General features: G+C 40.0%; 1 protein-coding gene and 1 long non-coding RNA gene across 2 annotated transcripts in view; one reads left to right on the plus strand and one right to left on the minus strand.

Moving 5' to 3' along the window:
- Positions 1–533: 533 nt before the first annotated feature.
- LOC134878504 (uncharacterized) lies at positions 534–3,839 on the minus strand. The gene is made up of 3 exons (XR_010167685.1): positions 3,708–3,839; positions 3,203–3,263; positions 534–1,511 (listed from the first exon to the last, which is right to left on the minus strand). It is a non-coding gene; the product is annotated as an uncharacterized LOC134878504 (long non-coding RNA).
- Positions 3,840–10,701: 6,862 nt separating this feature from the next.
- usp43b (ubiquitin specific peptidase 43b) overlaps positions 10,702–14,469 on the plus strand; it is a 63,608-nt gene continuing 59,840 nt past the window's right edge. The window contains 2 exon segments of the mRNA XM_063902965.1: positions 10,702–11,269; positions 11,798–12,052. Coding sequence (XP_063759035.1) covers positions 10,940–11,269; positions 11,798–12,052 — 585 coding nt within the window. The 5' untranslated portion in view covers positions 10,702–10,939.

Below are 14,469 nucleotides of genomic sequence, written 5' to 3' on the forward strand. Positions count from 1 at the left end.
TTAAAAGCTCGGTATATATCCCGTAAGAAAACAGGTCCAACTGCAACCGGAAAATTAGCTGCTTGTCCAATTAGCTTCATGCTAACGCCTGCTGAGCCAATCCGGCTCCTCTGAAGACCACACCGAGGAGAAGCTTTTAACCAACTGATATTCAATTAAAGCCCCAATAACTCCAGTACGAGAGAGGAAAGATTAGGTATTCCAGGCGTGGATAATATCATTACTGCTGCAGAGACCGCACACTGCGTCTGTTAGCTCTCTCTTTATCAAACAGCTGAAAGAAGAGCAGATTTAAGAAGTGCAGGTTAAGAAATGTAATGTGTTGAGTACACACTGCATTACTTAATGTGGTTTAAAGCTGCAGGATTTGGAAAAAACTCCTTGTTTTGACTGATATTATCGGAGCAATTGATCATTCTTGCATGATTGTCACTGATCTGTAACAGAAAGCACGTTTTATTAAGTCTTTACAATTCAATGTATAATTCAAAATGGTATTTTAACACTGATTTATCCTTAAACCAAGACTGTGCATGCTGAGATTTGGATAATGCACTGATCCATAAATGCATTTTGATGAAACTTGTATGAATTGTGCAGCTTTAGTTTAGGTCTTCAACTCAAATATGATAAAAAGGTGGACAAGTATAGGTCGTTCATTCAAAATATATACCTAGACATGCATTTATTATACAATACCTTCATTGAATGTTTCCTTTCTTTATGTAAATGCAACTACTCCATGCTTTTACCTGTTAGACTTTTCTTTTCGTGCATATATCTTGCTTTGTTTTGCACATTCTGCCCATATTGTTGTTGTTTCTATTGATACATGTTTACTCTTAACTCTGTTATTTTCCCTGGTCTGAAGTCTTATCTGTCCTATCCTGTGTTTGCTTCACGCAGGGATTAATTAACTGTGTTGGAGCAACACAAGAGCAAAACCAATTAACACAATTTGCATGATGTAATTCACAATTAAAGCATAGTCTGAGACAAATGCATAATGATGAGGCGTCTGTTCTGTGGTTTTCACTCCTGGATCCCACAAAATATCACTGAATCTGCAGGAAAGTGTGAGTTGTCTACCTTCATTCTCTACCAAGCGCTGCTCTCTGCTGGACAGAAGCGTGCACCTACACTTTGGAACAATGCATCCACTTGAGAATTAAAGTGCATGAAGGGAAGCAGTGTTTTCTGGTCATGCTTCCTCCTCCAAGATTTATGTTTCACAGATTGAAATCCAGTTTGAATCTGGTGCCTTTCATGTCTCTCCACCCTGCTGCAGAGAGACACTGTGGAGGCTTTCAGAGACGGAGACACAGGTCACACGTCTCCGAGAGAGTTATGACTATTTTATCCCTTTTTCGTCACGAGGGTGAAGCTGGGGGTGCGTAGAGTCACAGCCGGGTGGTCTGCAGAGCCGAACCTGACCCCGGGGACGACCTCTGTGCCGGGCACGAACCTCGCTTTTGTGGAGGTGTCACCGGGCGCTGATTCACAACGGTATGCTAAACAGCCAAAGAGAGGAGCCTTTGAGACGCAGCGCAAAGACAGCAGCTGACTTTATAATATCAAAAGAAATGTTGCTTATTGTGCAGGAATGAAGATGGAACTGTTCTTTGGATTTATCGTTCCATCACTTTGAATCCAAATGATCTAAATTAAACATGAACTTCAAACCTAAATGTGTCAGGATTTTTAAAACATAGCTGCTAAAGTCTTAGCAGGAACTTTCAGTCTTGAAATCGGTTCTTTTTATAATCATTTCAGATGAAACCTTTCTTATTTGATCTGAATGTCCTGAAACTAAGATGGAAAAACCTTTTTGGCACCATGATGTTAAAGAAGAGGCCTTAAAGCTCCAAAAATCAAGCCGGTAAATACATTTAGATGTTGAAAATAAAAGATCTCGTTGATGCTGATTTTTTCCTGGTACTTTTTTTGTGCCATGAGACAAATACACATCTTCATTATTGTTCTTTATACAAACTGTCTTTAAGCCCTTCACCACACTAACCTTTAATGAAAAGACGGTCTTTATTTTAACCTCCTTTAATGAAGTTTATATTAACTCTAACTCGAATGTGACGGCTCCTTTTTTTTAAAAACATTGACGTACAAGTTTGACAGTTTTGAAACAGATCATTTGTATTACATCGAATAAAATGTCGCTTATTGTGAAATAAAGAAATGTCCTTTGGCTTTGTTGGGCCTTCAGTTTAAATCCAGACAACCTAAAATACGATATAATTAAAAGCCTGAAGTTGTCATGTTCTCTTTTCAAACACCGCCATACAGGTCAGCGTTTCCATCAGGAAAAACAAATAATAATAACAATAATAACAATAATAACAATAATAATGATAATAATAATAACAACAATAATAATAACAATAATAATAATAATAATGATAACAATAATAATAATAACAATAATAATAATAATAATATTGATAATAATGATGATGATGATGATGATGATGATGATGATGATGATGATAATAATAACAATAATAATAATATGGGTCAAACTGTCTGGGAAGATTAAGTCCCAGAATAAAATTAATGGGGAGAAGAGACGGTCAAATATTATCTGTGTTGATTATTGAGCTCGTTGGGAAGGCTATATATAGAAATGACATCATCAAGGCGTGCACGTTATTATCTAATTGAAAAATAGGTAGCTTCCAATAATAAAAAAAGGCCTGTGGACAGACTGGTGCTTAACGGAAAAGTATTTATGAATATATTAGATAAGACTTCGGTAACTCAAAGACCTTCCTTCAGGTTCATTTATTTAGATTAAAATAAATAATCACAGAATAAAATCTATTTGAAGACAAACCAAAATACATGAAGGCCTGTTAACATTTAGTTTAAGACGTGCGGCTGTGGACTTGAAATAAAGCATTGATTTAATTTTTTATAACCTATTTTAAAAGTGTCAGACGACAACAGAGGTTTTCCTGTCACACTCATACATAGGCCTATCAGCGAATGGAAACACTGGTACGAGTCTCGTTTTGGGGGTTGAGAGTTGTGCTGTTCCTACTACTTTTGTTTCTTACACATAGAATCTACTCAAGGAAAATGGAGCCAGTTGATCCGCCCTTAGTGAAAGCACAGAGCAGTGTTCAGAAACCTGATTGATAATGCATTCATGTTAAGATCTTCACAACACAGGTCAATAAAAACTCACCCTCATCGTTTCAGATCTTCTATGGAGACAAGGGAAACGTGGAGGGGGTTCCAACACCATCCTGCAAACAAAAGCATGACATAAATAACAACTTCTTGGATCCATTGCAGTCTTTTCCTGTAGTTTGAATCCAACTCTAGGCGTCTATTTCCCAGCATGCATTGAGTGGGGTTTGTACAGGTTAGCACCTAGAGTTAGCATCTCACAGTTCATCACAAGTAAACCCACACTGGACTATCCAAAGTAAGTATCTGCTTCGATAACTTTTACACGGGTTTCTCAAACATTTCAACGAAAATAAATGCATTTTGAAAGCAGATATTTTGACTTGACGTAGTTCACAAAACAGCGCAGGTGAGACATTAGTGAGGTCCCATGACAGGGCCTATATTAGCGCCATGCTAATTAATTCCCTGAACCAGTAGCAGCTAAATAAAGCCTCTATTCATCATATTTACACCTGTGCTTTTTCAGCAGACACATAGCAAATTATAATATGACTTACCCTCTAGTAATGGTGACATCGTTTCCATGTGTGACCGTGTGGCAGGTGAGCTCGTTAGGCTAATTGAAAACAGGTACCGCTAAAAGACGGAAATGACGTCACAACCTACACACAGGAGAAGTTAAGAGCCTTTTCTATTCAAGTAAACATATTCACAATGTTTTTTCGGAATGTATGCTTCCCTTTGAGAGTTGGAAACTCCCATATAGCCTCATGATAGTGTCCGAGTACGGAGATAGATCTCTATGTGGTTTGCTTGTGAATATCTGCCTGACATTCACAACTTTCTGTCAGGCATTTGTTTTTATTGTGGATTGAAAATGCATTTTGCAATCTCGGTTTTAGTTCTGCTTCAGCCCTGCAGCCTGAACATAATGCATTGTGTTTGATAGAAATGCAGGACTGAAACGAACGCACGAATCAGCATTACCCTTTGACTTAGCATGACACAGCAAAACACCAGTGGAGTTTACGTGGTTATCATCAATAGAAAGTGAATTAAAGACGTTGTTTTCACTGGTCAGAAATGCATATTGTTGACCAATTAAAGTAGATGTGTCTCTGCTAATGAGGCCAACAGATGCTCGTCTCAGCTGCAACCAACAGTTTCGATGCAATGCAGTTTCAGTATGATATAGAAACTCCATTTGAGAGTTCGGTGTTGTCCGAATCACCAATTGTAAAATATTATGTGACAGGGCATACAGTGTTATGTCTTGAATGTATTGTTTTGTCAATCTCAAACCCCAAAATATCGTATTTAAATGTAATATAACACAAAGAAAAGCAGGAAATCTCCATATTCCACACGCTCGAAACAGCACGAGCACGATGAACTACTTTAACATTTAATACATTATAAAAAATACGCAGACTGTCTTATAGTTTCTACCCTGCATGGTAGTTTGCATCTTGTTGTTGCTGTAAACAGTGTGTAGGAGCAGCAGGTGCATGGTCACTAACAGGTGTGCGTGGGTAGAAACTCTGATTCAGCAGAAATCTAAGCATGCATATTCAGCAGCTACTTAAGAGTCCGATTCATTATGCAGAACAGCGATGTGAACATGAGGAACAGATGCTCATAAATGTGTTGTGTGTTGTGTTGACAGTGAGATCATCAGCTGTTTAATAGTCATCTGTTTTGTCCCATGTGGCTGCTGTCTGTCAAATGGAAATAATGGGGTCTCGTGTCCATCACCGCCCAGTGGAGGGAGCTATAACACAGGTTATTAGAGAAGAAGATGACCCTTTATTTAATAACGTTATATTTTATTGTTATTATCCTGCAACCTCTTCCCTGGCACCTGTTCCTTTGTTTCTTGTGTTAGCTTCATCAACCAGCATCTCTCACTCTAATTAGGAGTTAATTATGACCCTTTTCTTCTTCCCCTAGCGAGAAAATGCTGACTCATGTTATGACTAATTGGGTGTAGCAAACAATCTCCATCTTTTTCTATTGTATATGTGCAGCACACTGCCATCTTTCTTTAGCACGATGATAGGAAATGTGCAGATGGAGAGTCCACAAAGAGGACTTGAAATGTGATTGGGTACATTTCCTTTAGTTCCACCACTTCCACCATGAGAAAGTGGGATAAAATGAATGTGAGCTGCAGGTGTATTTTGAGCTGGTTTGGTTACATGTGTGCTTCCTGCAGAAAGAGTTGAGAAAAGTAGGACTGGCTGTGGAGGAAATGGGGCAGGAGTAGAAATAGCTCAGAGTCCCGGGATCCTCCATCTCTAGAGGAAGGTGTCAGTGGCCTCTAATGTGTGTCTATTCTCCATCCAGGTGTGTGTGTGTGTGTCGGTGTGTGTGTGTGTGTGAGCTCCAAGAGAACGCATAAGGCCTCTGCCAAATGCATTCAGATTAAAGGACGAGGAATGTGTTATTGCCAGCTCATATGGGCTCTGCAGAATCTGGGACCACAACTCGCCCACTCAGGCCCTGCTGTTTCTGTTCTGCAGATTCACATCACAGGGACGGTTCAGCGGGTTTACTTCTGATGGCCTTGTTAAAGCCTTGAGAAACTTCTGTAGTATTTAGTGCTGCAGCGCTGTTAAAATACACGAGGCATTGAAGTATTGATTTCCTCCTGGGGTGAGCTGTTTGTCTTGGTGGGCATTTTGTGGATTACACTCATCAGCACTGACACAGGGAAGGTTTTTATTAATGGAAGAGACTCATAGGAGCTCATTGTATAAATACAAATGGGATTTTTACGTTAGATTTGGGAACATACTCTGTGGAAAACAAACATCTATGAGACTTACAGCAGGATTATCTCCACATATTAACACTACTTTATGATTTCTGAGGATTCTACAGCACGGTCACATGACTTCACGTCACCACCGCTAAGCTAAAGGCGCTAATGTTGGGCTATAAAGGAACTACAGCACGGTCACATGACTTCACGTCACCACCGCTAAGCTAAAGGCAGCTAATGTTGGGCTATAAAGGAACTACAGCACGGTCACATGACTTCACATCACCCCCGCTAAGCTAAAGGCGGCTAATGTTGGGCTATAAAGGAACTACAGCACGGTCACATGACTTCACATCACCCCCGCTAAGCTAAAGGAGGCTAATGTTGGGCTATAAAGGAACTACAGCACGGTCACATGACTTCACATCACCACCGCTAAGCTAAAGGCGGCTAATGTTGGGCTATAAAGGAACTACAGCACGGTCACATGACTTCACATCACCCCCGCTAAGCTAAAGGAGGCTAATGTTGGGCTATAAAGGAACTACAGCACGGTCACATGACTTCACGTCTCCACCGCTAAGCTAAAGGAGGCTAATGTTGGGCTATAAAGGAACTACAGCACGGTCACATGACTTCAGGTCACCACCGCTAAGCTAAAGGCGGCTAATGTTGGGCTATAAAGGAACTACAGAACGGTCACATACTTCAGCACACGCTAAGCTAAAGGCGCAATGTGGGCTATAACACGCACGTCACATACCAGGTCACCAGCTAAGCTAAAGGAGGCTAATGTTGGGCTATAAAGGAACTACAGCACGGTCACATGACTTCAAGTCCCAACGCTAAGCTAAAGGAGGCTAATGTTGGGCTATAAAGGAACTACAGCGACGGTCACATGACTTCAAGTCACCAACGCTAAGCTAAAAGCGGCTACGTTGGGCTAATGAACTTCACGCGGTCACATGACTTCAATCACCACCGTAAGTAAAGGCTATCATATAGGATTAGATTAGTCAATGACCCGGTAATCATCTTGAACAGGGATTGTTCTTTTGAGTAAGTCCAGATCTTGTTCCCGGAGCATGACTGCATATGAATCACGGACCAGATGGTCTCTGTTCCTGCTTCATCTTTTTGTAAATGACGTTTCCTTCCTTAAAGAGAAAAGCATCACAGGCAGATGATATGGCACAGGGACACAACCTCAACAGTGGCTCACCTGCAGCTTTACTGTTCTCATTATGTGTGAAAGAAATACACCTCGCTGTCTGTCTTTTATATACATCATAAACATGAGTTAGAAACACACTAATGGTCAAAGACATTAAAACCAAGGCCACTCATAAAGGTATAATGGGTTTCTAATGTATGTCTTTGCATACGGACTGAAGTACTTTAACTATATATAAATACTGTATCATATTTGTTTCTATACACATGTTTAACTTCTTGGGTTTGTATAATACTTTTATATTTTCTTTAATGACATTTTCAACTTCTTTTGATTTATATAAATATTTGGATTCTATTTTTTTCTGCAGATTTTTACTTTATATTTTTATATTTCTAATTGTTATTGTTTTTGAAACATTTCTTCCATTTTTATTATATTATATAAATGTTTTAATTCCATTTATTTCATTTTATAGCATTTTTTTTTCTTCAACTTTTTAATATTTATATAAATATTTTAATTTATTATATTTTAATGTAACTTATATTTAAATAAATATTATTTTTATTTTCCCTTTTATATTAATTGAATTTATTTTTTGTTTTGCACCTTTTTACTTAAAAGGATATTTTCATAAATATACGATTTCTGGTTTACTGGTAACAGAGTATTTTTTACACTGTAGTAATGTTGCTGCTTTTCATACTACTTACGTTTACCTGTGTACAGTATCTGGTTACTTCTTCCACCTCTGACAACATGCCGGTGTTAGCCTGTGGAGAAATCTTCTCTGCTGGAGGAATATGAAAGGCTTTCTGCTTCTGGAAGGTAAACGCTCCAAAAATAGCTTCAAATAACCACTGAGAGAGGAGGCCAAAATAAGCGGGAGAGCAGCCAAACCGAGGGAACGGCAAACTGTCAGACATGCACAGAGATACTGAAACATATACAGTTATAAACCCCTTCAGCTCAGAGGGGCCCTCCTTGGTGTTAATTGATTTCAGTGAGATGAAATATTATTAATTGATCCTATTTGATGTATTTATTATTGCCTTTACCTGCATATTTGAGCTTAAACCCTTTATTTTTATCTGTTTCATTTTATTACAAAATCTTACTTAAGCTGTTTATATAAAAATAGATTCAATATTAATATTTAATTGTATTTCTTTTTATTATACATTTGAACTTGAACCTTCTAAGTTTTTACATTTCTGGTTATTTGATTTTATGATTTCTTCGGGGGATTGCACATCTTTACTTTAACGTAAGTTTATGTAAATATTTATATTTTATTGTTTTATTGTATATTTTTACTGTAGTTTTTGTATTTTTATTTTATTGTGCTCCTTTTATTTTTATTTTTATTAAATCTGTAGAAATATTATAATTTTATTTGTATATAACATTTTTTTTTCTGTTTATTTTTATTACATTTTTTATTGAACATTTTTACCTTTTCTTTTTATATCTATAATATCTATTTTAATATTTGTAGTATTAAGTTTGCACAAATGTACTTTAGTATGTTATGTCTAATTGCATCAAGGGAGCTCCTCTCTCTGTTGTTGGATGTATTTACCTGCATGGTTTTGATTTTATATCTATGTATAAATAAATGAAAGTCTGATTGAGTCTGCAGTGAGAGGAGGCTTTTCAACTGAAGCAGTATTATTCTGAGCAGCGGCCCTTCTGCTGCTCTCATGGTGTTTTAGCTCCCGGCCTGAGTGTTCTTCACCTTCCTCTCTGTGAAACTGAGCCGCTGGTACCATCATCATCGTCCTCATCCTCCTCATCTTCATCAGAGAGTAGGAGGATCCTCTTCTCTCTTCAGGCTGCATTAGTGAGGAGGAGTCCTGCTTCCAGTCTGCTATAAATCTGCAGTTATTTTAATGTGAGAGTGATTAGACTAATCTGAGGAGCGGAGATAAACTGTGACTTCACAGCTCAGGAATGATAGTGATAATCCAGGACACGGTAACCTGGAATAAATGTCTTAAGGTTTACTTAATGAACATGAGATCTGCGGCTGTCTTACTGCCTTTTTCATTGTCAGAAATCAGTGCATTGGACCAGTTAGTTTTACTTGTACTTGAGTAAAAGTAGAAGTACTCAGATCTTGTACTTGAGTAAAGTAGAAGTACTCAGATCTTGTACTTGGGTAAAAGTAGAAGTACTCAGATCTTGTACTTGAGTAAAAGTAGAAGTACTCAGATCTTGTACTTGAGTAAAGTAGAAGTACTCAGATCTTGTTCTTGAGTAAAGTAGAAGTACTCAGGTCTTGTACTTGAGTAAAGTAGAAGTACTCAGATCTTGTTCTTGAGTAAAAGTAGAAGTACTCAGATCTTGTACTTGAGTAAAGTAGAAGTACTCAGATCTTGTTCTTGAGTAAAGTAGAAGTACTCAGGTCTTGTACTTGAGTAAAGTAGAAGTACTCAGATCTTGTACTTGAGTAAAGTAGAAGTACTCAGATCTTGTACTTGAGTAAAGTAGAAGTACTCAGGTCTTGTACTTGAGTAAAGTAGAAGTACTCAGGTCTTGTACTTGAGTAAAGTAGAAGTACTCAGGTCTTGTACTTGAGTAAAGTAGAAGTACTCAGGTCTTGTACTTGAGTAAAGTAGAAGTACTCAGATCTTGTACTTGAGTAAAGTAGAAGTACTCAGATCTTGTACTTGAGTAAAGTAGAAGTACTCAGGTCTTGTACTTGAGTAAAGTAGAAGTACTCAGGTCTTGTACTTGAGTAAAGTAGAAGTACTCAGATCTTGAGTAAAAGTAGAAGTACTCAGATCTTGTACTTGAGTAAAGTAGAAGTACTCAGGTCTTGTACTTGAGTAAAGTAGAAGTACTCAGGTCTTGTACTTGAGTAAAGTAGAAGTACTCAGATCTTGTACTTGAGTAAAGTAGAAGTACTCAGATCTTGTACTTGAGTAAAGTAGAAGTACTCAGATCTTGTTCTTGAGTAAAGTAGAAGTACCAGAGTGTAGGAATACTCTGTCACAGTAAAAGTATTCTAAATGTTCCTCCAGTGAAAGTAGAAAGTACTCTCCTCTAAATGTACTTAAAGTAGCGACAGTAAAAGTAGTCATTGTCTGATTGGTCCATTTCAGAATAATATCTCTGATATGTTTTATAATGATTGATCATTAAAGTGTTCTCAGAGCTGGTAAAGGTGCAGCTAGTTTGAATGGCTTTGTATACTGCAGGGTAGCTGCTGGATTTACTGCAGGTGAACTACAGTCTGATTTAAGGGCTGATTATATTTACCATCATTAATCCTAATCTGTAAAGCAACTAATGGTATTAAATTATGTAGTGGAGTAAAAGTACAAAGTAGCATACAATTGTAATACTCAAGTAAAGTACAAGTACCTCCAAATGTAGTAGTACTTGAGTAAAGGTACTTTACACCCCTGCTTTTAGTTAGATGATCTTTTTGAGTACTTTTCTCACCATTGAAAATAAAAACGGGTTGCTTTGAGCCCAGTGTGAATGCTCTGGTATCTCCTCCATGTGCAGGGGGAGGGAGGGGGGAGAGTGGGAGGAGGCAGCCGCACAATCAGCAGCTTCTCCGGCTCGGAGCTCTGAGAGGGAGCAGAGCTGCAGCTGCACGGCGGAGCGGAGCGGGCTGTACCGGGCATCATGACGCTGGATCCCGGTCATAATGAGCGCCTTCAGTAAGTGCATGGATGGGTGAGGAGGAAGGGGGAGGAAAACACTGAGCTGCTGCTGTGCCTCCAGGATGGTGTCACCTCTGCGCGCTTTCACCCGGACAGGGGACACTGGCGGAGAAGAAGTGACTCACCGGCACCGGAATTCACACCATCATCACCAGTCCGAGAAGTAGCAGTATGGAGAAGTCGAGCAGGAAGCAGCAGGAGCGCAAAGAGAAGAAGCCCGGGAAGCTGTTCAAAAGGAAATCTCTGAAGTCCGTGGGGAACTTTATGAGCAGAATCATCAAAACTTTGGGCACTTTGACGCACTTTGGGGACGCGCAGCAGGACGCCGAGGAGGACGACGGAGGGTTTGGAGATGGAGCGCCGTGCGTCCTGAGCTCCACCATCGTCAAAGAGGAGATGCACGTGAGCTGGGATCGAAACGTGAAATCCTCCGGCGAGTCCTGGACCCTGAACACCGGCAGGGAGAAGCTGATGCACCAGTACGCCGACCGAGTGCCCGGGGTGTGTGGTGGAGTAGAGCTATAGTTCATCATTACTGCAGTGTGTGTATTTAATGAGGGTATTAGAGAATATTATTATTAGTATGAGAGACCCTGATATCATTAGACAACATATTACAACATTAGGACAGGAGTAGATGAGATTACATTCAACTTTATTGTCATTGCACAACAAAATGCATTTAGCGTCCAACCAGAAGTGCAAAAACAGTAGTAAAGTACAGAGAGACGTCTAGTATTTACACTATAAACAGTATAAGGAGGTATAAACATTACAAATAGAGGTGTAGAAAATGAGTAAGCCATAGGTCAGGTATAAATACTATGAATATATATATATAACATAGAGGATGTTGGTGTAGAGAAGAACGTCATTCACTGAGTGTCCAGGGGAATAGGAAATAATGTAAAGGCTATAAAAGAAGACCAGAACACACAGGAGTCACGATTTGCATGTGTATGTTGAATATATCCCATTTGTCTGCTCCTGAATCCACCTCCTCCATCTGACCGTGGTGTCTTTCCTCAGGTGCAGGGTCTGAAGAACCACGGGAACACCTGCTTCATGAACGCCGTGGTGCAGTGCTTGAGCAACACCGACCTGCTGGCGGAGTACCTGGGGCTGCAGAGGTACAAGGTGGACCTGGGCAGCGTCAGGATTAACGGGCTGCTGAGGTGCGAGGAGACCCGGCTGGATAAAGGAGAAGTGACGGAGCAGCTGGCGGCTCTGGTCCGGGCGCTGTGGACTCTGGAGTACAGCCCGCAGCTGTCCGTGGACTTTAAGGTACCCAAACATCACCACCGCGCACCGTCAGTGTGGACTGAAGTGCATTTACTGCTAGGTTTGACATTTTGGACACTTTAGCTATCCGAAATACACAGGTAGAAGTTTATTCATCAAATAGAAATGAAAATACTCATAAAGAGTACACAGTCTGCATGTAGGTTCAGTAATGGTGGTGGAAGAGGCAGTCAGATGCTTCACTTAAGTACAAGTATTAATACCACAGTCAAAATACTGCTAAACCCCTGTGTGAACGATGTTACTTTAATAAAAGTACACAAGTATTTCCATCAAAATGTACTGAAACTACTAAAAACTAAAGAACTCGTTATGCAGAATGACTCTTATAGAAATGGTTTATAATCAAAAGTGTTAAAATATACAGTTGCTATCTAAGAATTAGAAATAAGATCCTTTTTAAGGTCTTCATTTGTCAATATGGAGCAAAGTTTGGTTACTTTAAGCCCTTCTGAGTAGATAAGGAGCATATAAACACATGGTTATTTGTGTTAACAGTGTCCGTGGATTATAAACATGATAGTATGTGAGATGAGATGTAGTCGAGTAGAAGATGGAAATACTCATATAAAAGTACTTTAAGGTTAGTACTTTCCACCACTGGTAATAAGTGCACTCAACAGTCTGACCGTTCCGGTGCTTATCATTAACTAAACACAGCTCTGACACCTTAAGTCTCTTAAGTGCAGACTCACCTTACTGTTTAGTCGGATATAATCACATGTTATGCTCCCAGTCAGCTAACATAAACACCAGTATGAGGTGCACAGAGCGGCAGCAACCTTCAGACACAGAGAGGTGTCACATGGCTTACATCATTAGTGATAATTGCCAATAGGAGAGCCGTCGTTCCCCTCATGCAGAAGCTAACAGAGTCCTGCACAGGAACTGAAATACCAACACATTAAACTAACAGAAGCCGATATCATATACTTGACATTACAGAGTTTATTTCCCAGTGTTGCCGCTGGTTCAGGGAGGAGATGATTTCCCCCCAGAGGATTAGGGCAGCGACAGCAGAGTCCTATCAGGAGACCCTCAGGCTTTTCCTCTCTGCCCACGCTGCAGATAGAGGAGAGGAACAAACCCAACGGTACTCTATCCGCCTGCAGCTCTTTGCTCGGGATTTCTTTGAGCCATAATTCAAGGCAAGAAGTAGATAATATGGAGTCAGCGAACAAAGGGTTCTATTCTTGGAAATGATAATCATCCTGTATGGCTGACCCAGTAGTGTACTGTATGGAGTGGTGCAGGAATGAGTTAGCATAGCAGCGTTTTGTTAGGTGCCTGTAATAAGTTCTGTGGTTTACACAAGCAGAAGAGATTTCAAAATGTGGTTCTGCAATATCTCTCACTGCCAGAAAGGAAGACAAAGGTCCACAGTGTTAACATATAAAGGGTAAATATAAACCTTATTCAATTAAGTAGTCAGTGTGCTACTTAGCTTGTGAACGTCAGCTGTCTAACAAGTTTGCTATCCATCCATCTGTCTGTCTGTCTGTCTGTCTGTCTGTCTGTCTGTCTGTCTGTCTGTCTGTCTGTCTGTCTGTCTGTCTGTCTGTCTGTCTGTCTGTCTGTCTGTCTGTCTGTCTGTCTGTCTGTCTGTCTGTCTGTCTGTCTGTCTATCTCTCTATCTCTCTATCTATCCATCTATCCATCTATCCATCTATCCATCCATCCATCCATCCATCCATCCATCCATCCATCCATCCATCCATCCATCCATCCATCCATCCATCCATCCATCCATCCATCCATCCATCCATCCATCTATCCAACTATCCATCCATCCATCCATCCATCCATCCATCTATCCATCTATCCATCTATCCATCCATCCATCCATCCATCCATCCATCCATCCATCCATCCATCCATCCATCCATCCATCCATCCATCCATCCATCCATCCATCCATCCATCCATCCATCCATCCATCCATCCATCCATCTATCCATCTATCCATCCATCCATCCATCCATCCATCCATCCATCCATCCATCCATCCATCCATCCATCCATCCATCCATCCATCCATTCATCCATCCATCCATCCATCCATCCATCCATCCATCCATCCATCCATCCATCCATCCATCCATCCATCCATCCATCCATCCATCATCCATCCATCTATCCATCCATCCATCCATCCATTGCAGGAATGAGTCTATAGAAAACCAAAATGAGTCTGCTGTGGGTTAATATGTGGGGATTATCCTGCTGAGTATCATAGACGTCGTTTTGCCACAGAGGTTTCTTTTCTGCACAATTCCAAACTCCAGTGGAAAGATCCCTGCCAAAGGACACCTTGAGATGCTAACTGTTGGGTTGGCCTACAAAAATACGTCATGCCCGCTCCATCGTACATGTGGATGATTATTTTTATGATCAAATTA

This window comes from Eleginops maclovinus, chromosome 16 (genome assembly GCF_036324505.1).
Source record: "Eleginops maclovinus isolate JMC-PN-2008 ecotype Puerto Natales chromosome 16, JC_Emac_rtc_rv5, whole genome shotgun sequence".
Classification (NCBI taxonomy): domain Eukaryota; kingdom Metazoa; phylum Chordata; class Actinopteri; order Perciformes; family Eleginopidae; genus Eleginops; species Eleginops maclovinus.